General features: G+C 45.8%; 1 protein-coding gene and 1 pseudogene across 1 annotated transcript; both read right to left on the bottom strand.

The window, feature by feature from the left end:
* Positions 1-243: 243 nt before the first annotated feature.
* On the bottom strand, positions 244-3,096 carry LOC137858669 (endogenous retrovirus group V member 2 Env polyprotein-like). Its single transcript, XM_068686722.1, is given in 2 exon segments — positions 244-2,000; positions 3,078-3,096. Coding segments are annotated over 2 exon segments (870 nt in total). The 3' UTR covers positions 244-1,149.
* A 2,637-nt stretch (positions 3,097-5,733) lies between these two features.
* On the bottom strand, positions 5,734-26,211 carry LOC137858670 (ubiquitin carboxyl-terminal hydrolase 42-like; annotated as a pseudogene).
* Between the last annotated feature and the right edge of the window lie 392 nt (positions 26,212-26,603).

The following is a 26,603-nucleotide window of genomic DNA, read 5'->3' on the forward strand; positions in this document are numbered from 1 at the left end:
AAAATCATTTGAAAACCATTGTTCTGAATGTCTCTGACAAGAGGAAAGAACTAAATGCAGGTGATTTACATGCCCTGTTTTCATGCTAGTAAGTAGCTTTACTGAAGTATATGAGGTTGCCTAATAAACCTCTAAAACAACTAAGCTAGCTGCAATGACCAGTCCTGATGATGGTCTTCCCTATCCTGTATGACTGAGGAAAAAATACTAGAATTCAGTGATACTGAGACATGGGATTAGAAATTAGAGGACAACTGATTAAGAATGAATATGTAGACAATGCTCATTGCTTAGTACATGCATGTGCTACGTTTGCAATGCACTGTGGTTGTGCCGCTCTTAGGCCTCGAGATAACAGGAGTCCCTGGGACCCTGAGAACCGATCAAACCAACGTTATGGTTCAGACTGTGACCAAGGACTCAGAGAGCATGCACAAGGAAAGGAGGTGAAACAAGGTGAGAAGTTCAACTCTTCTGACTTGTGGAAAACAGACTCCACAATCAGTAAGATTGTAAAGTAGGTATGTTTATTCAGCACTGGGCAGCACAGGGAGTAGTCCCGCCAGAGTCATGCGCACCTGACGCGGCAATGTGCCATGGTTATATGCAGTGAAGAGTCACATATGCATGAAGTTTCATATTATGCCTATGCATAACCTGTATATGCCTATATTCATAACCTGTCCCTGCTTCATATTAAAATTAGTTCCAAGGAGTCATTTCCATAAACTCCTCCCATCTGCACTTGCACAGTGTATTCTGGTGGTGGTCTTTAGGGGTCATGGGGATGAAGATTGATGAGACTTCCTCGTCAACGCTAGTTGACCTCTTATCTCTGCGCAGACTCAGTTGCTCCTTGGCTCTTGTCCATCCGCAGGACCAGTTTCTTAAGATAGGCTCACACTAGGAGACTGACCTTGTTAAAGGGGCCCAATGCTTCTTGCTTTAATTAATTTGAGCATCCTAGTTTCATGCTATCACTCTATCTCTACTTGATCAGATTCCTCTAACTTCCTCTCTCAGTTCCCCCTTTTCTAAAAGTTAGTAAATTATTTTCTAAAAGGTTAGTGATTTATTGTATTCTCCTAACTCCCTCTCTCAGTCCCCCCTTTTCTAAAAAGTTAGTAAATTCTTTTACTATTTCTAGGTTCAGTATAGTATTTTTCTATCTAACACTCCTTCAAAATATCTGTTAGACTCCAGTTTCCATCTGAGTTGGTTCTTTTCCCACTCGGTGTAGGAGTTTCCTGTACTCTTACATCGGATCACTACACAAAGAACCATGAACAAAACCACAACCACGATTACTGTGATAAACGACTGTTTCAGCCAGGTTAGGTTTGGCAACCAGGAATTTAATTTTTCTACCAAGTGTGTAAATCCCCAGGATGTATCACCTTGAGCTACTGCATGCAAAATTTTATTATTTTCCCAAATCTTCTCCAGGTCAGTCTCAATCTGTTTTTGTTTGTTGACATATACACAGCAAGTTTGGTTTATGACTGTACATAATCCTCCCTCCTTGGCTAAAAGTGTATCTAATCCCATCCTATTCTGAAGCACTACTTTGTGTAGGGAGGAAATTTCTTCCTGTAATGCTGAAAGCGCATCAGCTGTGGCATTTTCAGTAATTTCTAATGTGGCTGAGATATTTATGACAGCTTTTCCTAATTCGCTTATTCCCAGGGATGGAATCAACTACCTTACAAAACTATGGAATCCTGTGGGTCCCATCACAAGGGGGTTATTCAAAACAGTATGTGTTTGTCTCCATAAGGTCCAGACTACTCCCGGACATGGTTCAGTGAATATACCCCCTCGAGGGCTAAAATAGCCCCTGACACAATGACCCTTCCAATTTAAGGGTAAGCTTTTTCTAGCATGCCCATCTCCACATAGCCAATAGAATCCTTTTTGTAGCTTGCAAATTTGTGTGAGAGAATTGAGGCTGTGAAATCCTGCCTTTTTATCAGCACATATTGTGACATCTACACCATAATCTCAAATTTTAGTAAGATTAAAAGTTATATGTTAACATTTTTGTGTGGGAGTAGTTCAAATCTCTCCCCTAGATGTTCACAATCATCCTTCCCAAATGGACATGTTCCATTTCTTGGGTGCGCAAAGGTCAATATCCAATTCATAATTCTAGGTTGCCTCTAGGCAGCACTGTGCACACCCAACAGTCAGAAAGGACGAAACTTATCACTCATTGCCTTTGTGAGTTTCACATAGGTATTGTGCACCCACTGTTCAGCTTCCTTGACCAATGATACCATTAAGACCATGAGAAATGTAACCTTCCAGGTCACACCTGAGTAACCTTCCATGGGGCCTTGGGTGCCTTTTTCATTCTAGTGTGATGGATCCAGGCATTCTGCTCCTTGATTCTGATCGCTGTTAAAGAGGTAAGGAGTATCTGTAACAGTCCTTCCCATTGCGGTTTCAAGGTTTTCTCTGCAAGAGACTTTACATACACATAATCTCCAGGTTGTATATTGTGCACCAGTCCATCTAATCCTCTACCCAGAGTCCCACTCGCATGCTTTCCAATTTCATTGAGCTGTTTACCTAAGACCACCATATAGGAGGTCATTAATTCATCCCCTACTTGCATGGATATTCCTCTTTGTATTCCATAGGGTTGTCCATATAAGATTTCAAAGGAGCTTAGCCCTTCCTTTGCCTGTATATGCAAAACGGCTAAAGGAAGAGACTGAGGCCAGACCAAACTTGCTTTCTGTCCCAATTTCACAATTTGCTGTTTGATTAAGTGGTTCATTTTTCTACTTGGCCACTCGACTGAGGGCGATATGTGGTATGAAGTTGCCACTCTATACCCAGATGGCAGCTAATTTGTTGTACCACTTCTGTCCCGTCAGAGGATATAGTTGCTGAAATTCCAAAACGAGGTATTATTTCTTGTATCTTAATTACCTCCTGAGACTTGGCTGTTCTGGTTGGAAATGCTTCTGGCCATCCTGAAAAGGTGTCAGTTAATACCAGTAAATACCGGTACCCCCCTTTTCTTGAGAGTTCGGTGAAAAAAACCTGCTGTTGTTGTCCAGGCCCATTACCTTTTCCAATTTGGCCCATTTTTGGCATGGGAGTGTTCTTGGGATTACTCTGGAGACAAAGATCACATTGCTGAGTTACCTGTCACTGTGGCATCCAAATTAGGCCCTATCCATTTTCTATTTAAATATTCTTACGCTACTTCAGCTCCCCAGCATGCTTCATTACGTTCTGCAGTTACCATTCAATTTAATATGGTATCACAATTCTCCCATCATTTATTTACATTAAACCTGTAGGTAAGTTTTTCTGTTTACATCTTAGAATATTCTACTTTATTTTCTAAAGCTTTTGTTAATGGGTTTTGTTTGCTGTTCCTGGTACTAGTGCCAAAATTTGACTTTCAGATGCCTGTTCTGCCACCCCTTTGGCTTCTGCATCAGCCAATCTATTTCCCCTTTCAATATCAGTATCCCCTGCTTGATGTCCTTTAGTGTCAACTTTAGTAGGCAGGTATAGCGCTCAGAGTAATTTCAGTATCTCTTCTGCATGTTTTTTTTGAGGAAGATAAAAGTCCTCTCTCCTTCCAAATTGCCCCGTGTGCATACACCACACCAAAGGCGTATTTCAAATCTGTCCAAATGTTTGCCAGCTCAAAAGTTCTTATCAAGGTGATGATTTCCACCTTTTGGGCTGATGTTTGTTACTGCATATCCTGTGAGGCAAAGTCCCTGCCAGATGAAGCTGCTGCCATCTATATACCAATCCTCTGCATCTTCTAGGGGTGTATCCTTTAAGTCTGGTCAATGGGAGTATACCGTGTCCATGGTCTTGATGCAGTCATGAATGGGTAATCTGTAAACTCTGTTACTAAGGAAAAAGGCTGTGTTCAGGGTATTAGTGAAAAATAATAATAATAATAATAAAGAAAAATAGTAAACTAATAGTCCAATATACACATTCCTTTTCTTCTTCAGTAGCTATCACTTGTGTGTTGCAACAGTGTCCGCTTTTCTGGAAGGGGGTCTTTCAAGCTTCAAGATCACAGTTCCCGAATATGGTGGGGCTATTCTTGAACCCCTGTGGTAACATTGTCCAAGCAAGCTGAGTTTTCCATCCTCTATTAGGATTTTCCCATTCAAAGGCAAAGAGTTTCTGGCTTTCAGTTACCATGGGCAGGCAGAAAAAGGCATCCTGTAAATCTAGTACCATGAACCAAACTTGACTGTTTTTCTCAGTTTGTAATTCCAATCATTTTTCCCAAATTAAATTTCAAGCATTGCAAAAACAAACAGACAAACAAAAAAAACCACCTTTTCCTGTTGGCCAGTTGTTCCTCTTACATTTACAGACTAATTAACACAGAGAAAGAAGATCCCATAACCAACAAAAAATTCAAGCCTCTCTCTTCATTTCCTAGTTTTTCTTCAACTAGTGGACCTGCTAGAGTAGATGCCCCAGGACCCATCATTCCATTTTTTTTATTTATCCTGCAGCCTAAGACAATTTCTTTCTGATATCAGAGGCCAATTGCCCTAGAAAGAGGCTAGCCAATTGCCTCTATTTGTATTCTGAAGCCAGGTCCAAGTTTTGTTTTGTTTTGTTTTGTTTTTTTTTTCCATTGCATTTCAAAGTTGGTCCAAAAATTCCATAGGGGTTTCTTTTGGACCTTGTTGCAACAGGTTCTCAATTCCCAATTTAACCAGATTTTGGTACTTACATAACAAATGGTTCATTATTTCTGAGGTGATTAGGGTCTCAGTGGGGGGGTTGGTCAGGGGAATGCAGTCATTGACAGTTCCTTGAGCAGTCCCACTGGCAATCTGAGCTCACACATGAACTCAGGTTGTTAACTGCTTTTCTGTTTCCATGACAACTCTCTCAGATCCATCATGGTCCCTTTGCCCCAGAGGTGTCACACCTGTGATTTTGAGATCTCAGCCTCTGGTTGAGGCAGAACTATTAACATTCCTACATAAATCGGGGGTCGTGGGGATGAAGATTGATGACTCTTCCTCGTCACCACTAGTTGACCTCTTGTCTTTGCGCAGACTCAGTTGCTCCTTGGCTCTTGTCCATCCACAGGACCAGTTTCTACCTGTTTCTTAAGATAGGCTCACACTCTTATTAGGAGACTGACCTTGGTAAGGGACCCAAGGCTTCTTGCTTTAGTTAATTTGCTCAAAGCACCATAGTTAGCAAAGACACTAAGTAACATCCCAATTTAATGCTGTCAGCGCTCTATCACTACTTGATAAGATTCTCCCAACTCCCTCTCTCACCCCGGCCCCTCCCAGACCCAGGCCCCAAAAGTGTACAAGCAGCTTCCCAACTTTCCCTCAGAGGCAGGTCCCAAAGGTGTACAAGCAGTTCCCAACAGCCCCCAGATGCAGGCCCCAAACCCACCCCCACAGGCCCCAAGGGTGGGCAAGTAACTCCCTACCCTCCACAGAGGCAGGCCCCAAAGGTGTACAAAAAGCCCCAATCCTCCCCAAGACCCGGGACCCAAAGGTGTTCAAGCAGCTCCTACAACGCCCCCCCCCGAACCAGGCCCCTCCAGTGTACAACCAGCACCCAACCCCCCGCCCCCCAGATGCAAACCCCAAAGGTGTAGAAGCAGCTCCAAAACGCCCCCCAACACAGGCCCTTCCAGTGTACAAGCAGCTCCCAACCATCCCCCAGACACAGGCCCCAAAGGTGTACAAGCAGCTCCACCCTCCTACAGACACTGGCCCCAACCCCCCCACCCCCAAATGCAGACTCCAAAAGCCTAAACACAGGCCCTGAACTCTACAGGCAGGCTCCAAAACAAAGGCCCAAATGGCTCCAGACAGGTCCCTAATCTCGGACACAGGCCCCAAACCCTAAACATATGCCAAAAAAAAAGTATTACTGTTAGTGCCAAATGTCACAGACAGGTCCAAATGCCCAGGCACAGGCGGCCCCAGATGCTCAAGGCTAAGACATAACTTGACTTTACTGAATTACTGGAAAGCAGCTTTCATTCTCAGATAGGTGTGCAGGGTAGATAGGATGGGGCTTCAGGCACCTCTTCACCTGAGGAAACACACTGTCATCAGGCACCACCATGCCAGACAAGCTTTTTCTGCTAGAACACCCTTCTCAGATGCCCTGCGGCATTCAAGTGACCGGTGCTTTATTCCAATTCTAAATTCTAATGTCACAGCCCACCTCGCCTATGGCACCTGATAAACAGAAGAGAAAGCGACCATACCATTTGGAAGCCATCCCTGCACAGGCCGCTCCTTGATGCTCTGTAACCTCTTCTCAAATCCTCAGCCAGTTCTGTGGAGAGCCTGCCATGGCACCTGCAAAGCAAGATGGATACCCTTCGCAGTCACCTTGTGCTACTTGGCCATTCTGCTCCAATCCAGCTTGCAACCAGCCCGCCCTTCTCGTGCTGCTCTTCAGAGCACAGCTTGGCCCCTCTGAGCCTGTGCGAGAGAAAGAAAAGCCTGTGAAAGAAAAAGAAAAGCATAGGCAGAGGCATCAACCAAAGCCACAGCACAGCTAGGACAGTTACTCTCATCTGCTTCCTTACCTCTGCCCCCTCACCTGCCCTGAAGGCAGATGCTTCCATCTGCTGTCTTAGGCCAGCTACAACACCTCTGAAATATAAACAGGATTTTTACTGTATTTTCTGTAGTTAGTAGTTAGGTAACTGTAGTGACAACCACACCCTTAAAGTAAGTGCTACATCTGTTCACTGCTTACCTTGCCAAAAGCAGCTCTGGTCATCAAGTCCCGTGTTGTACACTGTGTTTCAGCTTTAATAAATGAAAATAGTCACAAGATAATCATTCAGCTGCCAGCATTAGCACCCATCCCTCAACAACACAAAGGACCCCATTTACAGTATCATCATTTCAAAACAGCAGCCCCCTTGCATCAGCACCTCAGAAGTAGACCAAGCCAGTCACTGAGCTGCTGAACGAGAGCTTGACAGTTCCGGAAGGTATTCTTTCCTTTGACTGGTTCCTCCTAAGGTTTATCTAAGGCTGGCAAAAAAATAAAAAAAATAAAAAATAAAATTAAAAAAAAAAGGAAAAAAAAAGTCATCCACATCCGCAAGCTTTGACAATTCAACAACACATCTCTCCTCTAGCACTATTCAAGCACTATGCGAACAGCTGCTCGCAAACAGCTCAACTCTCCCACCTCCACATCTGCCAAACACCACTGAGATGACCGTGCCAGCTGCCCTTCAGTATGTGCCCAGAAGTAGACCGGATGTCTTTGCAAAAAACAGTGCGGACAGTGTATTAGTACACCCATGCACTGCCACATAGCTATCATCACTAACTGCCAGGCAGGACAGCTCCAGACCAAACACACATACAGGCACTCTACAAACATTACAAACAAAACACAGAACACAAGGTGCAAGAAAAAATGACCCCCAGAGGGAAGCCCTACTGCAACAGCAAGTCTGAACAGGTGCTCTGCAGCAGACCCAAGGAGAGACTCAAGTGTCATGACATGCGACTGGAAGCAACTGCCAGAACTGGGACGATGGAGGCATAAAAAGCCTGCCTTTAAGACTAGAGACCAGAACGTGCAGTGAAAACCCTGTAAGAAGACACTTAGGAAATGAATTCTCAAGCAAGAGCTCCTGATGTGACCCAGGTGATTTCTGCAAGAGCGAGGATGGAAACAGATGCGATCTAAAACCAAATGTGATGCACAAGACCTGAAACAGATCTGCACTTCTGCAGCGTCTGCAAGACAGGAAGTGCTCAGATCAGAGCCATGATGACGAAACAGGCATTTAGGACCTTTGGCACAGCTACCAAGTCCCTAGTCTAGTCAGTCCAGTGCAAAAAGCAAGAAGGATATCAAGACCCAAGGAGAGCATAACTCAGAACACACGCTGCAGAAGCAACACTACAAGACAGATGAACAGAAGGGAACTGTCCTGCCTGGCACACGCACTCACGCTACAAGGTACCCCCTGCTTCTTCTATTAGCCTGGTGACCCAGCCACAAGCAGCCTGAACATGACCCAGCCTGAACCGCCCTCACAGTAGCACTGAGTATATTCAGCCCGGTGGCTCCACGGTGCTCTGACTCCCAGCTCCCATAAGCCACCCCAGATATGCAAATACCAGGTGCCCCTCAACTTAGATCTCAGATTTCTGGATGGTAAATTCCCTCTGCCTCAAGACATGTACAGGCACTGAGAGACATCTTAGTCAATTGCCAGACTCATCATCATCTGCAAAAACAGAGTACCAACATTCACTACCATGCCGGCTCTGATGCCCACCCCCTCTGAAACGCTGACTACTACTGATGAAACATACTGTTGTGCAATACCTCTTTGGTCCCAGCTCCTTTACCTCAGCTGCTCATTAGCTCTACGTGAGAAATGCACCTGGGCAGTGCCACACTAAAATGTGCCCAAAGTCCGGGGGGGACCTGCATTCAGAGTTGTGGGGGCCAACCGCCCCGAGCCCCAAGGGACCGGCCTCGGGCGGTGCGGGGACTGGCTGTCCCAGGGCCCGGGGGGCTGGTCTCAGGTGGCACAGTTGCCAGCCATCCTGAGCCTAACTTATCACTAACTTATGTTACTCTGAAGAAGCAGTCAGCACCGTTTCTATGTTTGGAAAGAGCTGAACAGAGTCTGTTATTCACAGGAATTATTCAGGCAGGCTTCTTTAGGAAAGCTGGGTTTCACTAGAACACTACTAGCCTGTAAGCCTCATGGCATCACCTTCCATCTTGACTGCTAAACCTCCTTGCTCCCTACTATCTTCTTTGCCAAGATACAGCTGTCCACGTTTACTTTTCCTACTTGGCTGGACTGAATTTAAGAAGGGATCTTGCAACTCTTCCTCTTGTTTGCCACTTAATCATCACACCAAATGAAAACTATTTGCCTTTCACCTCTTTATTTCAGGCATTCTTTCCTAGTGGTCATTTAAAAACGGAAAGAAAAAGTCCATCAGCTTTTTTTTTTTAATATCCAGCAGACTGTTAAGTCACCAAGCACTTCCAAGACTGTTGGAAATAATCTCTACATTAATAGAAAAGGAATTCCTCAAACACACTGCGGCCGCTTACCTTTAATACACTCGTTGGATGAGACGGAGCTGTATTTCTTGCTTTCGCCTGCACTGGAAGGCTTCCCTTCCTTGTAAGGTTGTTTACTGCTCTCACTTCTGCATTGCTCACATGAAGAGCCATCTGGAGGATGGGATTCTTCCTTCTTCTCCCGCGTTACCTTCTGGAAACGAGGATCTAAGTGTTCCAAGGAGCCTTTCACTTTCCTGCTGTTTCTCTTTTTTCTTCTTTTTCTTCTCCTTTTTCTTCTTGTTTTACGCTTGCGATTGGCATTGTCAAAGTGGAGCACACAGAAACACAAATCGTGAAGTCTGAAAGAAACATGCAAGTTTAAAAGAGAAAAAAAGATGTGGCACTTGTTGCCTATATGAAACTTTATTTATTTTACCACAGGTGATGATTTGCAGCATGTCAGCTATTTTGTGGTGCTTTGTGCACACGCAACTTACTTTAGATGTAGCAAACTTAAGCCCTCAGATTGGAGGACCATAGGTCCTGGTTTGTACACAGATCATTAACAATGGCTAGCTCTGGAATACGTGCAAGCAGAAAAAAACTTTTAACCTAATCCAGAATGGTGTACGGATGTGTTTCCAACTATGTGGTCCAAAGCTAGTGCTCTGACACAATTCAGCAATAGCTTTCCTATCTTCACTGATCAACCTAACAACATGATCGCCAGCCAGCTGATGCTATCTAAGTAACTTAGAAACTACCAGAAAAAAAAAAAAAAAAAAAAAAAAAGAAGAAGAAAAAAAGAGAAGAAAAAAAAAGGAGAAAAAAAAAAAAAAGAAGGAATACATGAGAAGCACCCAGAAAAGAATTAGGATAAAAAATGCGGAGTATGCTGGAATCCTTGCTTACTTGGAATCCTTCTCTCCATGTTTATCCTTAGACTTCTTTTTCTTCTAGAACTTGTGATATTTTTGCATTTTTTTCACCACCTAAAAGCTCCTTTTCTATCTTTCTGTCTTTCCTTTCTATTTCACTTTCACTACCTTCTGCACGGGTGTATTTTCTTTTTCTGTTTCCTTCTGTTTCATTTTTCTGGCGACAGTTCTCCAAATGAGCTGACACAGGTGGAAGCGCGTGTCTTTCAGGAGAATGTCTTCCAGAATGTTGCTGAAATACCGAGCAACGATGCAAGTCTGCTCGGGGTGTGCTAAAGCGACGTCCATCTTCATCTCTCAAGAGGGAACCGTGAGGCCATCCACTTTTGTAATGATAATGCTTATGTGACCTGCCGTAGTAAGTTGCAGTCCATTTGTCAAAGGCTGCAGCGCCGTGAGAGAACTTTCTCTCTCTACTGTCTCCTGTCGCATGAGGTGAATAGTAATCATTGTAATAGCTACATCTTTCCCATCTCCGTGCTTCATCTCGATAGTATCTTTCTCTGCTCCAACTTCTTTCCCCTTTGGATCGGTAATATCTATTGCTACCTTGTTCTGATCTTCCTCCGCTGCCAGATCTGTACCTTGAATATTTGACTGCTCTTCTGCCATTCTCAGGGCTGTTTCTTTCACCAGGGAAAGATCTGCACCTGCTTCCCTCCCAGTGCTCCTGCTTGTGACGCTTTTGCTCAACAACTTCCACGCTCTGAGAACACCTCCTCTTGCTGGAAGGACCTGCTTTTTGACTCTCCTTCTCTTCACTAGGAGCATGTTCCCTCTTGCTTTGGTAATGCTCTTTCTCAGTGTTTTTAGTCTTGTCCTTTCTACCTTGGCATCTCTCTGCAATAGCTGAGGAGGAAAGCTTTTTAGAGTTACATTCAGTGTCACACTTGAGAGAGGAAGTTTGCCGCAATTTCTCACCAGGCTCAGAAGTCTCTTTGCCGTACAAAACATTTTCATTAGAAATGAGGTCACGTTCTTTTGATCTTCTTGGTTTCTCCTTGTCTCCACCGTCATCACATTGGTACTGTGCGAGGTATTCATCCTTCCCAGTAGATTTCGGAGGGTCCGCGACACTGCACAAAATAAAATCACATTTCTCACTTCTGCTGAAGGATGTGAAGATTAAGAGTAAAACCTTCCAAAGGCAAACAAACAAACAAAAACCTCCGGACTACAGGAACACTCGCAAAGATATGCCATTTAGAAACCTCTCCTGCGATTAGGACACCTTCTCCAGCTCCCAGAGAAAGTGTTTTTTCCCCTCTTGCTTCTGAAGCCATTGCACTAAAAAAGCACACGCATCTGTCTCCCTCCACATGCTGCTGCTCTGAATAAGAGCCAGAAGATTCAAAACCACCTTATTTGGTCTCCCCACATAGCCGAAAAAAACACCAGTTGAAACAGAGTTTTCTACCTCTCTCCCACAAATTTACATTCACATATCCTGTGACTGCAAGAATAGAAGGCGGGGCTCAAAAGGAACAGCCAGTGTTGGAAATGAAAAAAAGCAGCCTGTTTCTTCAGAGTCTTAAGCCTATGCTACTAAGAAAAACAAAACAAAACAAAACAAAACAAAACAAAACAAGAGGAGAGGAGAACAACAGCGGGAAATTTACCTATTCTCCAGGTGTTCAATTGCAAAGCCTCCGCTGGAGGATCAACAGCTGTGAATTCAGCGTGCTTAGGAGATATCAGATCTACGTCTGAACCACAACTATTTCAGTAGCATCACTAACTTATGTTACTCTGAAGAAGCAGTCAGCACCGTTTCTATGTTAGGAAAGAGCTGAACAGAGTCTGTTATTCACAGGAATTATTCAGGCAGGCTTCTTTAGGAAGGCTGGGTTTCACTAGAACATTACTCCGCAAGTCCCTTCTATTCCTTTTCCCCTTAGAATCTGGGGATGTTTCAGCTAAAAAGGAGGGCAGAAACACTCTCCGTAGGTCTCCACCATGTAGTAAAACAGCGCTGTGTACCTGGTTAACCTCTGCAGCCAGCAAAGCATTGCTATTTGCAGCAGTGCCCTGACCCCAGCCTCTTGCTGAGCTCCGTCCTGTGCTGCTCGGATGCTCCCGCTGCTCAGACACGGGGGCTTAGAGAGCCACCGGGCCAGCACAAGCCCCCGAGCTCACTGTCAAACTTCACATTTGGCATCTTTCACTTCACCATCGCCGCCGGACGAGGAGCCCAGCAATGCCTGACGCCGCTCCGGGCTCACCTAAACGCGGGGCAGGAAATTCAGATTCAAAGCTGCGAAGGTTTTTCTTAGTGAAAGCATGGAATGAGTGGCCATCGGTGACTAACCTTACAGGAAGGCATTCACTTTGTGAATGCTGCAGTGAGTGAAGACTGAAGGCGTTTTCTGAGTGACCTAAGGAGAGCCCTCCCCGAAAAGCAGGACGTTTTATTGTCTATGTAACATCTCCTTTGAAGGCTCGAGCACGAGATACACCAGGTTTAAAATCTCAAGACACGGATCTGCCACCACAGAAGCAATACATTTCATCTACTAAGCCTAAATACCGTATTTTGCCTCCTCTGTAGGTTTAAAAAAACACGGCCATGCTTGAAGGAATGCATTCTCAGATATTCTACGTATTTACAGTGCTTTAATTAATACCACAGACATGTTGTGCTGTTGAGGGGAATTTGCAATTACATTTTCATTTCCAACCAAACGCAGCCTGACACAAATTGGGAGCAACAGGAACTAATCATCTGGAAGCCGGGATATGCATCATTCGCCATTTTCTAAGAAAATGACAAAAATATAAAACCCCAGCAGTCTGAGAACGTGAGCGCTGAGGTAAAGGCCTGATCAAACAAATGCGCACAACTATGATTTGTCCTTTTAACTCAGCAAAAGTCTGCAAACTGCCATGGTAGCAAATGAGGAGAAGGAGCTGGTATTTACAGAAGTTGCAGCTGAAGATTCAGATAAACCATTCGGGTCGATGCTCCCTTCCTGCAGGTTTAAGCTGCGGTCACATCGCCTATTTCAAACCCTTTTGATTTCTACCAGTCACCCCAGATCCCACCTATTCTGCACGTTTTCCAATCAATGAATTCGCTACATGATTTCTGGGGCACAAGAGCAGGCCTGGTGAAGAGGAGCATGCCAGGTGCCATCATTCAATCAAATCAAAAGCGTCCAGGAGAAGCCCGGGGTGTGGTACTCACAGGGAATGTTTGCGAGCGGCCAAGTTCAGCAGAAGAGAATAGGCAGGACTGGAAGCCCAGGGGAACGAGATGCATCTGTTGTTGTAGGCAGCCCCAGCAAAATGTTACAGCTTCACTAGCCTGGGGCATGATTCCCCCCTTCCCTTTTCACAGCCAAGTACAATATTAGCTTGCCTTTTCTTTTTTTTTATTATTATTATTATTTTTATTTCTTTTTGCCATCGTCAGGCTGAGGCCGGCTGAGAATATTTTGTGTCTAGACTAATAAATGTTTGTGCGGATTTTGCAAGAGCGGCTTATGGGAACAGAATCTACTTTTTGTTTTCTGCTGGAGGAAAAAAAATAAAATAAAAATAAAGGAGGAGCATTAAAAGCAACCAAGCACCCCCATGCATTTGTTTGAAATTGCATATTACGGTGCTTCTATTTTATGTGCAATCAATACATAATTTGGAAGAAAAAAATGCTTTTAAAATTCAGAGCTATCCCTGAGCAGATAAGGTTCTCTTGGAAACTGAAGGAGGAGTCTGAAATGATTGTTCTTTTGTTTGCATCCCCCAGTGGGAAAGGCAGCACACAAGTAGAAACCACTGTGCTTTGAGGCGGCATGAATCATTAAGATTCCTCCTCTCCCTCCCCCATTTAAACATGAGATATTAAAACTGAATCTAGGACAAAGGTAAACTAAACAGACTCCTTCCTTCCCGGGCAGTCAGTGGGTTAAAACAAATATCAAAGGGGCAACATCAACCTTATAACTTCCTCTGCCGAAATTAAAAAAAAAAATAAAGGTAACTTCTATTTTGCCTGCCCCAATCCCATTCGCATCGCCCGAATGGGTGCAAACTGCTGGGATATGTGAGGGCCCAAGCCTACATTTTCCCTTTTTCGTATTTGTTGGAGGAGGGCGGGGTATTTCCAGATGAAATGGCTGACCGAGCTTTTTATTTCCTCGCTTTGGGTGGAAATGACTGAATCTTTCCAGGCAGCGGAGCAGTGCTCGACCGGCTCCCTCGGCCTCCCCACGTGGGAAGAGCTCTGCCGGGAGCAGCCCGCGTAACCCTCAGATGCCAGCCCCATCAGGATTAGGTCCAGCAATGGGATGTTGGCTCCTCTAAGTGAGGACGCATCCTCTCGAAACACATACACAGAGATTTAAATGAGATATTCCCAAGAACACCCGCCTATTCTTTCAGCACGTGTGCAAAGAGTAAATTCATTTTACTTCATTCCTCTTTTTCTCAACTCTCCCCTCCTTCCTCCGGAAGGAAACAGCCAAGCAATATTAGCAGGGCCTTCCTTTTCCCCTGGTGGAGTCCAAGAACGCGAGAATTGAGAAAAGCGACTTGTCAGGAATCAAGTTTAAAAAGAGTGTTTGTGGACTGCGAGGTAAAATACCGGAAGCTGTAATCAGAAACACAACTTTTAACTAAAAAAAGCTTCTTTCCATTGCAAATTATTCCAGTTAGTGAAATAACAAATTAGTTCTCTGCTCAGCCACAGCCTCCTCCACCAAATTTAAGTAAAACCTGCAAAGAAGTCAAAGTTGTAAAACATTTGTCAGATGCAAGGGGCAGCGTTGCGTGGGTTAGCATCACGCTCAGATGCCCACAGTACCAACAGGTGCTTTCTTTCCAGAGGCACCGGCTCCTACACGAGTTCCCCGCACGAAGAACTGAAGAAGCTGCAGGCAGGGTGAGCCTTCCTCAGTCCTCATCCTCACAGCGAGGAGTACTGGGGACGGGGAGCTGTGTTTCAGCTTGCTAAGAAGCAGAAACCCCCCAAGTTTTCAGGCGGGCTCCGCTCAGCTCCCCTTGTGACTGCTGCTTGGGACACGACCCTGCCTTGCTCAGCACCCTCGACTCCAGCAGGTGCTGCTGCTGGCAGCTGCCCTATGTATACAAAAAAAGAAGAAACCAACACAGTATTTTCCTGCTTTTAAGTATATCCCAAAGATTTACTAGGCATTGTGACGTTCTGCAGAAGCCCACAGCTGTAACTAAGGTTTGTGGGGTGTAGAGGGGCTGGGGGCTAAACAAGGCCAAGAAGAGCCACATCTCCTCCCCGGTTGTCTCCCCTGTACTCTTTTTAGGACATCCAACATTCCCAGATCTCGTTTTGTCCCAGTGACCAAACAGGAGCCTGGCACTCATGCACTACGCCTTAAAACCTCTACAAACCGTGCGCCTAAGTCACAGCACTCATTATAAGCCGGCAGCTCTTTCTGGTCTCACAAATTATATGTGGCTTGAGAGATGCTCCCCAGATTCAGGGCGCTGAACACCTGCAGCCTTTGCCATAACCATGACAAAGTTCAGGAGCTCCCTGCTGGCTCCAAGGCTGGCTCCAGCAGCGGCTTCAAGCTGTGGGTCAAGAAGGCCAAGACATCCAACAAGAACCTGCAACACCAAGTGGCTTTCTGGAACGGCTCCAAACACAACTGGAAGCCTGTTGGTTTTTTTGGAAGTGAGCTCTTCTGGACCTGTTAGATGCAAGCAGAAGTCAAACTCTCAAAGCATGTTTGCATCATTAAGCTCTCCATGATCTATCTCCAAGGTCTTCTAAGAGCTAGTAGCAACGTGGTCAGAGTTCTTGCCTGTTTTTCCCTTCACGTTCTTCCACGTCAGCAGCCCTGTGCTACCTTTGGGCTGACTTCCAGAGCTGGGTAGAAAGGATCCCCTGGAAGCAGAGATGCTGCTTTATGCAACACCTTGCAGCTCACTGCACTCTGAAGGGTACACGAAAAGAGGTGAGTGGTCCTGGTGTGGTTCCTTCCAGCTCTCAGAAAGGCAAGAGAACTGGAAATGAACCATCAGCCAAAGGGAGGCACGGCGCAGCGTTACGAAATGCCATCTGGCTGCTACAGGATAAGGAAAGGAGGCATTTTTGGTGGCTCCCATCTCCACAGAAAAAGAAACAACTATTCATGCAGCAGAATGGTTGGAGTATTTCAGGAGGCCCTGAGCTACCCCAAAAACCAACAACGAAACCACAAACCAAACCGAAACCAAACCAAACTAACATGATGGACTGCAATAAAAGATGAAAATCAGAATTAATACTACCAATGACAATAAAGATGTTGAAAACTTGAGTCATCACATCCCTTGTGTAGACTGCAGGAGGAAGCACCTTTAGTGCCTGATGTGACAGTGTCAGAAAGTTAATTAATAACACCACAAAACTGGATTCCTGTGAGCACACACTCGGCAAAGGTGATACAACCGACAGCCGGACTTGAACACTGATACTGGTACCTGACTGGGAAACAGCGAGGAAACAAAGGGAGGAGGGGAAACCGTGCTATCCTGAAAATTGCATTACTTGTTTACAAGTCACCGGCAACTCCGAGGCAAACCATCTTGGGCATTTATGGATCAGTGACCTCACGTCTCTGGCACAGGACGGAGAGGGAATACCGACCGTGAGTTCACAGAAGGGAACAGCGCGTCCAGGCCCTCCTGCACTCCGCCAAATGTGGTCAGAATGTCCCCTCCCCTCATCACCCCAAAACTTATCACGTAGGACTTCTATTAAACAGACCCCAAAGAGCTCGTTCTGTCAATTTTGCAACAGGCTCAGCATTTCTCAAAATTAGAGAGGCTAATTTCATAATATACAAAAATACTGCATCTGGCACAGGGGAATTCTCAGCTAGACTTCAGCCTTGAGACAAAGCGAAACTGACCATAGAAATAGAGATTGGCCAGAGCTCAGCCACAAGAGAGTATGCCTCCGTTATATTTATTATGTGCAAACAGAACTAGAAAAACAGTTTACACTGACTTGCTGCTTTAGAAGTTAGTTCCATAAAGATGGAAGAAATTCTCAACTCAAACTTGAAGAAAGCATCAGACTTCAAAACCAGTCGTAGATCTTTGAAGTAAGACTGTTATGAATTCAGAAGTCACATCCAAACACAAAGATCATTTATATTAATGGTAACTAGATTAAAAAAAATTTAATCCTGTCCCTCAGGCTTTGTAAGTGACTGGGGGAAAAACAGCGCAAGGATAGTAATAAGCCTAAGTGAAACACCACAAACTGCTAAGGGAAGCAAAAGACCCAAGGAAACAGCCTTTTTGGTACATTAGGAACAAAAGGAATCCTAACAACAGCACAAAGTCCATCACTCAACAGAAATTCTTCAGCGTAGAGAAATTTACAAAAGGCAGAACCGTTCAAAAGCCAGCTCTAACAGGCTCCAGGGACGCATGGACACGCAGCGATAAACATCGGTTTTCCTAGTAATAACCAGCAGAGATAAATGACGACAATTACGGCTAGCAAACGGAGCGCTGGATGCAGCTGAAGCAGGCACAGGTCATCGAGGGCTTGGCAAGAGAAGAGAGAGCCCAGGAGAGCCACAAGAAGCATTCAAGGAGTAGGAAAGCCTCACAAAGAGAATGCGTGCCCTACCTCCAAGTGTTATGTCTCAAACTTGTCTTTGTTAAACAAGCACAGTGCACAGGTGCTTTACGGAAATGCAAAGGGCTTTTTGGCTGAGGAAAGCTAGTAGGACTGCCAGCCTGAAGCTAGCAGTCACCTCGTTTAGAAAAAATGGCACCTCCTTCTAACGAGCTCCGGGGAACCCAATTAACAGCGTAACTGGAAGAGGCTGCCTTGCTGGCAATGTTTCAAGACGGTAACAAATGGGTTTTCTACATAATGTCTGCTTGTTCGGGGAGGTTTGGACTTACAGCCTATGGCATTTAGGTCCTGGGGTTTGCCTCATACAGGTTGTTCTCCACAGCTGGACCAGGTTCCTCAGAGCACCCACGAGGGTTTTCACTCGTGCGTGAAACCCCTCTGAGCAAACACCAACACAGCACAGGCTGCTGCTTAACACCAGCAGCGCAGCTTTCCAAACTCCCCTCTCCTTTCCCCCTCCAGCGGGCTGCTCGTGTTCACCTCAGGACTTCCACAACAAAGCCCCCTTTGCACGGATCGCCGTGCACTTTGACAGCCCCAAGGCGCTCTCTGGGGCGCCTGTCCCGGCTGGGACCGCCACCTCAGCCTTGACTCACCCTTCAACGAAGCCAAACTCCTCCGTCAAGCCTGACGGGGAGCCCCAGCACCTACCGGGCAGCGCTGACAGCCGCAGCCTCTCCGCTCCCTCAGCGCCCCGCCGCCGCCTCCATTAGGCGCCTCGCCCCGTCGGCTGCCGATCTCCAGCGCCGCGCAGCACCTGGGGGACAGCCGGGCGTCAGGGCGGCCCCCGGCACCGCAAAACCCCCCGGCAGGGCTGGGGACATGGCCCCGCTCCCCTCCCACCGCCACACCGAGCGCGTGTGTGTATATATAGACGGGGGGGAGCCCGGTCTCGGCTGGCTCCGTCCCGTTTCAAGGCACGGAAAGCGAAGTTGCTCGCCCTGCCCGTGTGCCCCCCATACCCCCGGCTCTGTCACAGCCCAACCGCGCCCCGTTCCCCCCTCACAGAGCCGGGGAAGGGGTGCTCGCAGCCGCCCCTCTCCTCAGGGCCGGCCGGGGGAGCGCCTCGCCTTCTCCCCGGGGGTCTCCCGTGGCCGCTTGGGGTCGCCTCCCGCAGCCGCCTCGCCCCCCTCTCCTCTCAGCCCCGCCGCCTGCCTCCTCCTCCGCCGCCGCCGTTTTGTGTCTCCGGGAGTCGTCCGCTGCCGGCGGGGCGGGCGCTGAGCCGTCGCCGAGTCCCAGCTCCGCTGGCCGCCCGGGCCCTCGCCTCGCAGCCTGCGACACCCACTCGCATCCTCCCGGCGCCTCGCAGCTTCCCCCCCCGTCCCCGGGAGGGTTTGAGAGCCGGGCAGGGCCGGGCAGTGGCGGGCCGCGGTGCCTCAGCCTCCCCCGGCAGGGAGCGGGGCGGAGCCGCTCCGCCCGGCAGGCGGCGGCCGGCCCGGCCCGGCTCGGCTCGCCTCGGCTCAGGGCATAAAGGCGCTAAGGGCGCCCGGCTCCCCGACCTCGGCTTCTTCTCCAGCCCCGAGTTCCCCTCAGGTGCCCGGTGCTGAGGGAGGAATGCCCTCCGGGGCTGGCTGGGACACCCCCAAAACCTTTGGAGAAAAAACAAACAAACAGCGAACAAACAAAAAACCCACCCCCAACCCCCTTTTTTTCCACCTCCAAGTTGAATAAAGAGGAGCTCTTCCTTCAGTACGTGTCCAGATATCTTAGTCTACGCTTCGCTTTAACTCCCACTACGTACTTCTCTTCAATACCGCTGCTTTTAGCAATGTTTTTACCTCAGACGCTAAAAGTTGATCTTTTCCCCAAGTCAGAAAAACAGAATGGGGCTTCTGGGAACCCTTTGCTGTGACAGCTGTTCATGTCCAACCGAGATTTACACCTTTATATATATTTAACTGTGAAGGTCTTCTTCTCTCCGGACTAATAACGGGGAGAAGTTTGTCCAAAACTTTGAAGAGCAAAAGTTTTGATGCCAGGAACGCTCCTGCTTCCTCGTTGCCTGTCATTCCCTTTTAAGTATGAAATTTTCCAGTTGCAATGCAATGAGCTGACTGTGGTTCCATAGGTAAAGATGCATTTAGGATACCAGGTTTTCAACATCGTCTTGAAGTGGATAAGAAGAAACACATTTTTGCCTCAGTGATATGTTTTTTTCCTCTCCTTTGCCTGGAGATGCAATGAAAGCTTCCTGTTGTCCGCTCAACACAGGCACCTTCTTCACGGTAGCTTTTTAAATACAGTGCTAACAACACAGCTCTTTGTTCCCTTCTGTACATCTACTGAAACGCAGATTAGGTGCCAGGCGTAGGTCAGTCTTGGAAAAAGCTGCCACCCCTAACACACTGACGGAAACGTCGGCATTGAGTTGCACCTGGCTCACGATTTGCCAGTGTTTGCCTAGAAAGCTCCATGGTTTATATAGCATAGATAGATCCTGAAACAATTGAGAAAAGTTAGACTTGGAGTACTGTGTCCAGCAGTTCTGGGCTCCCCAGTACAAAAAAGACAGGGGTCTCCTGGAAAGAGTCCAGCGGAGGGCAACAAAGACGATAATGGGGCCTGGAGCATCTTCCCTGTGAGGAAAGGCTGAGAGACCCGGGGCTGTTCAGCCTGGAGAAAAGACTGAGAGGGGATCTCCTCAATGTGTATAATTATCTGAGATGTGGTGGACAGAGGGATTTGGCCAACCTCTTTTCAGTGGTTTGTGGGGACAGGACAAGGGGCAATGGCCACAAAATGGAGCCCAGGAAGCTCCGCACCAACATGTGAAAGAACTTCTTCACGGTGAGGGTGACGGAGCACTGGGACAGGCAGCCCAGGGAGGTTGTGGAGTCTCCTTCTCTGGAGATATTCAAGGCCCATCTGGATGCCTACCTGGGCAACCTGCTCTAAGGAACCTGCTTTGGCAGGGGAGTTGGACCCGATGATCTCCGGAGGTCCCTTCCAACCCCTACAATTCTAACAAAAAGGACTGGTTCATATTCATACTGGTGCCTCAGTGGTGGAAGACGCTTATTAGACTGGCCTAGAAACCTGAAGTAATGTGCTCAGGAGTGCTAGCTAGCATCCCAAAAACTCAGCCCTGTAGAATGCAGTCACGGGAGAAAGATGACAATGCACTTAAAACAGATTAGGAAAAAAGCTAGGAAGCAGAAATGGATATTTTTATGGTGTGTACTCTTTTGAGCACCTCAGAAGTTCTTGCCACCTGTCTCGTCTGTGATTCCTCAACTTCATGTTCATTATATAAAGGATTTCTCAAAAAGTCATTTTAGAGAACAAGAAAAGCAAACCATATACACAATCCCATTAAAAATGTCAAGCATAGATAAAAAACATCATACGATGGGTGAACAATGTCTGACGGGTAGGGCTCAGAGGGTTATGGTAAATTGGGCTACATCAGGCTGGTGGCTGGTCACCAGTGGGGTCCCCCAGGGCTCCGTTTTAGGGCCAGTTCTTTTCAATGCTTTTATAAACAATTTGGATGTAGGACTAGAAGGTGTTTTGAGCAAATTTGCTGATGACACTAAACTTGAAGTTGTTGACTGTTGAGGGTGGAAAGGCCTTGCAGAGAGATCTGGACAGATTGGAGAGCTGGGCGATCACCAACCGCATGAAGTTTTACAAGAGCAAGTGCCGGGTCCTGCACCGGGGACGGGGCAACCCTGGTTATATGTACAGACTGGGCGATGAGATGCTGGAGAGCAGCTCTGCAGAGACGGATCTAGGGGGGTCATGGTTGACAGCAAGTTGAGTATGAGCCAGCAGTGTGCCCTGGCAGCCAGGAGGGCCAACCATACCCTGGGGTGCATCAAGCACAGCACTGCTAATCAGTTGAGGGAGGTGATTGTCCTGCACTGCTCCGTGCTGTGCGGCCTCACCTCGAGCACTGTGTGCAGTTCTGGGCACCACAGTACAAAAAGAACATTAAACTGTTGGAGAGTGTCCAGAGAAGAGCTACGAAGATGGTGAAGGGCCTTGAGGGGAAGACATATGAGGAGCGGCTGAGGGCACTGGGCCTGTTCGGCCTGGAAAGGAGCAGGCTGAGGGGAGACCTCATCGCGGTCTACAGCTTCCTCATGAAAGAATCATAGAAACACAAGGTTGGAAAGGACCCACAGGATCATCTAGTCCAACCATCCTTCTATTACGATTACTACCTATTACTAAAATAGCAGTACGCACAAATGAAAGCTTAAGAACACTTTCTATTACTATAAAAATAAATAATTTGTAATACATGGTTAGTAATATTTAGCAAACAGTGTGCTACCACCATCACAACGGCCTATTACCCCTTCTAGCTTCAGAGGCATCCTTATACATCCAAAATAGAGAGGAGGATATCAACTATATGGATCTCTCTCAGCTGAATTATTTCACTATCTATATGTCCTTCCAATTAATTGTTTTAATTGGCATTGGTTAACAATGGGCTTAATTTGCAATTTTACATGACGCAGGAATATGTCCTGATTGAGCATTAAAAAAAAGGTGAAATTAGACATACTTTGAGCTCATAGCGATCCACAATAACTATGTAGTCTGTCTCCGTAGGGACTTGTACAGTGTTCTCATCACTTATCTGTTGCTGGTCTTCTTCCCAAGAACGTTCAGGAGTCACCGCTTGAAATGCCCAGGAATCTGGAAGGACACAGATTTCTTCAGTCAGGTTTTCTGTTTATCTAGAATACAGTCTCAGTGAAGTATCCTGTACCTGCCAAACAGTCTCTTTCTACAAATACAGAGACAGAATTGTTATCGTCTTCACTGAGAAATACTTGGCTTCTCCCTTCTTTCCAGCTAAAGTCACTGCTCCATAAAAATTAGAAACTAAGACAAAAAAAGCAAACAAAAATACCCACAAACAAACCAAAAGCACTAATGAAAAGCTTAATAGTGGAAAAAAATAGTCATGTTGCCAATTCAGGGCTCAGAGTCTCAGAGAGCGTGGTGAAAGGTGACCCCCAGCGGGCTGCTGGAGGAAGCTGAGGCAGCGTTCAGCTCTAACCTTTGCCTTCTTGGCTGGCATCTTTGCACTCCTGCTGTCAGTGGGTGTTGAGTGTCCTTCCCCCCAGCCTCAGAACGTGCCCTCAGATGTAGGCAGCGTTTAGCAGCTAGAATTCACTCAAATATAAAGAGTACAAATCATGCGTTTTCTGCTTTTGCTTTGGAACTCCTAGCTTGAGGTTTTCCTGCAGGCCATGAGGTTTCTTGCAGCAGCAGGGATGAGTTCTGTTAGCAAGAGGCTGTTCTGTGCTTCGACTGTGGGAAGACGAATGGTTACCTGTGCACCGTGAAATAGAACTTGACACCTAGCACACCGCACTTGCAGCCTGTGGGGTGCTTTAACAAGCAGGTAAATCAGCAGAGGCTGTTTTGCAGCCGGGGTGATGCTGGGTGATTAAAAAGCAGGGGCAGAACAAGGAGTTTCTGGTGTTTGTTCTTGCTTGTCATCTGACTCTCCACTTCCACTGTTCTTTAAAAAAAAAGAAACAAACAAAAAAAATAACAAAAAAAAAACAAGGGGTGAGCATCTTAACATCTTTATTATAAATGGAAGGCACAAAACAAGCCAGCAACAGAGACTGTCCAAGAGAAATACGTGGTGCTTTATAAACAAACAAGGAAGTACCCTTAGGCGGGTGTGATAATCCTCCTCTAACGCGTTTTTGGAGTGCAAAAATAGATTTGTTCCTTTCTTGCTCTTCTCTCCAGGACAGAGGCAGAATAGCCAACTGCAAAGTTAGACCAGGGAGGTCAGTTTGTTCCATACTGAGAAAGACAAGCCTGTAAAACAAACTAGACAGATTTTCTTGGTACTATTTATCTTCCTTCAGCAAAGGCAAAGTTTATGACACTTGTTGGTGTGTGTATATATATTTATCCAGTGCTCTCACAACAAAAGTTTGATTTGAAGAGGGCACCCAGATCTGATTTTTTTTTTCCAGTAACTAGTATAATAAGCACTGGTATTTTTGTATAAAAACAGAAAAATACAAAACATAAGACTGAATATTATGTGGTATGCATGACATTAAAAAAAAATGGTGGTTTCAAAGCAATATGTACCCTCGTGTGTTTGCCAAATCCTAGAGTCCAGCTTAAATTGCACCTGATCTTTATGGCATTTTGATATTAATCTCTATGTACAATGTTTTGCATGTAAAATATATGGTTCTTGGAAGAAAAAAAATAAAAAAATAAAAAAAATAAAACCCCAAAAACCATGAATCTGCCCCAAAAGTCCTCCTAAACCTACCTGAAATTCTCCAAAACCCACAATTTACCCTTTTCCACCATAATGACCATGGAAAACCCAACGAAACCCAGCGGAGACCCCAAAACATGCCAAAAACACCCCAAAAAAGAACGGGATCACCCCCAAAACTGGAAGAAAATCCCCTGAAACCATAGATCGACCCCAAAACCACCCTAAACCTACCTGATGTTCTCCAAATCCCAAAGTCCACTCCCAACCACCATAAAACACATTAGGAACTCAACGAAACGCAACGGAAACCACAAAACTCTTCAAAAACACCCCAAAAGCGAACCGGATCAGAAGAAAAGTGATTCAACCCACCAAAAAACCTTAAACCTACCTGATGTTCTCCTAAATGTACAATCCACTCCCAACCACCATAAAACCCAATGGAAACCCAACAAAACCCAACGGAGACCCCAAAACACATCAAAAACACCCCAAGAAATAACTGGATCAGACGAAAAAAAAAATAAATCTATGAATTTCCCCCCCAAACCACCCTAAACTCACCTGATCTTCTCCAAATCCCACATTTCACTCCCATTCACTATAATGACCAACAAGAACCCAACGAAACCCAACAGAGACCCCAAAACACGTCAAAAACACCCCAAACAAGAACAGGATCACCCCAAAAAACAGAAGGAAACACCAAATACCATGAATCCACCCCAAAAGTCCCCCTAAACCTACATGAAGTTCTCCAAAACCCACAATTTACCCTTTTCCACCATAATGACCACGGAAAACCCAACAAAACCCAGCGGAGACCCCAAAACATGCCAAAAACACCCCAAAGAAGAACGGGATCACCCCCAAAACTGGAAGAAAAAACCCCAAAAGCATAGATCCACCCCAAAACCACCCTAAACCTACCTGATGTTCTCCAAATCCCAAAGTCTACTCCCAACCACCATAAAACCCAATGGAAACTTAACAAAACCCAACGGAGACCCCAAAACACGTCAAAAAAAACCAAAAAAGAACTAGACGTGAAGAAAAAAAAAAAACAAAAAAAACCTATGAATTTCCCCCCAAAACCACCCTAAACTCACCTGATCTTCTCCAAATCCCACATTTCACTCCCATTCACCATAGTGACCAACAAGAACCCAATGAAGACCCCAAAAATCGTCAAAACCACCCCAGAATCAACCCAGATCCTTAAAAAAAAAAAAACAAATACCATGATTTCATCCCCCAAAACCCTTAAACCTACCTGATGTTCTCCAAAACCGAAAATCGACTCCTATTTAACTTAATGACCAACAAGAACCCAACAAAACCCAACGGAGACCCCAAAACACCTCAAAAACACCCCAAAAAAAGAACGGGACCACCCCAAAAACAGAAGAAAACCCTCAAAAACAGAAGAAATTCCCCAAAACAATAGATTCACCCCTCAAGAAACCTTAAACACACCTGATGTTCTCCAAAACCCACATTTTAACATTTTCCACCATGATGAAAAACGAGAACCCAACGATACCCTATGAAGACCCCAAAACACCTCAAAAACATCCCCAAATCAACCCAGATCCTAAAAAAAAAAAAAAACAAAATGCCATGATTTCACCCCAAAAAACCCTTACACCTACCTGATGTTCTCCAAAACCCACAATTTACCCCTTTTCACCATGATGAACAACGAGAACCCAACTAAATCCCAACGGAGACCCCAAAACACGTCAAAAACACCAAAAAATAACAGGATCAGAAGAAAAAACACCAAAAACGATGAATTTCCCCCCAAAACAACCCGAAACTCACCTGCTCTTCTCCAGTACCCACAATCCACTCCCATTTACCTTAAAGACCAACAAGAACCCAACGAAACCCAACAGAGACCCCAAAACACGTCAAAAACACCCCAAAAAAGGACAGGATCACCCCCAAAAACGAAAGAAAAACCCCAAAACTATAGATCCACCCCAAAAGACCCCCGAAACCTACCTGATGTTCTCCAAAACCCACAATATATACTTTTTCACCATGATGACCAACAAGAACCCAACTAAAACCCAACGGAAACCCCAAAACACGTCAAAAACACCCCAAAAGTGAACTGAATCAGAAGAAAAAACGTGATTTAACCCCCCAAAAAACCTTAAACCTACCTGATGTTCTCCTAGATGTACAATCCACGCCCAACCACCATAAAACCCAATGGAAACCCAACGAAACCCAACGGAGACCCCAAAACACATCAAAAACACCCCAAGAAATAATTGGATCAGAAGAAAAAAAAAAAACAAAACTATGAATTTCCACCATAAACCACCCTAAACTCACCTGATCTTCTCCAAATCCCACATTTCACTCCCATTCACCATAATGACCAACAAGAACCCAACGAAACCCAACAGAGACCCCAAAACACGTAAAAAACACCCCAAACAAGAACAGGATCACCCCCAAAAATGAAAGAAAACCCCCAAAACCATAGATCCACCCCAAAAGTCCCCCTAAACCTACCTGATGTTCTCCAAAACCCACAATTTACCCTTTTCCACAATGATGACCAACAAGAACCCAACTAAAACCCAACGGAAACCCCATAACACGTCAAAAACACCCCAAAAGCGAACCGGATCAGAAGAAAAAACGTGATTTAACCCCCCAAAAAACCTTAAACCTACCTGATGTTCTCCTAAATGTACAGTCCACTACCAACCACCATAAAACCCAACGGAAACCCAACAAAACCCACCTCAAAACCACCCCA

The sequence above is a fragment of the Anas acuta genome, chromosome 6 (assembly GCF_963932015.1).
Source record: "Anas acuta chromosome 6, bAnaAcu1.1, whole genome shotgun sequence".
Classification (NCBI taxonomy): Eukaryota; Metazoa; Chordata; class Aves; order Anseriformes; family Anatidae; genus Anas; species Anas acuta.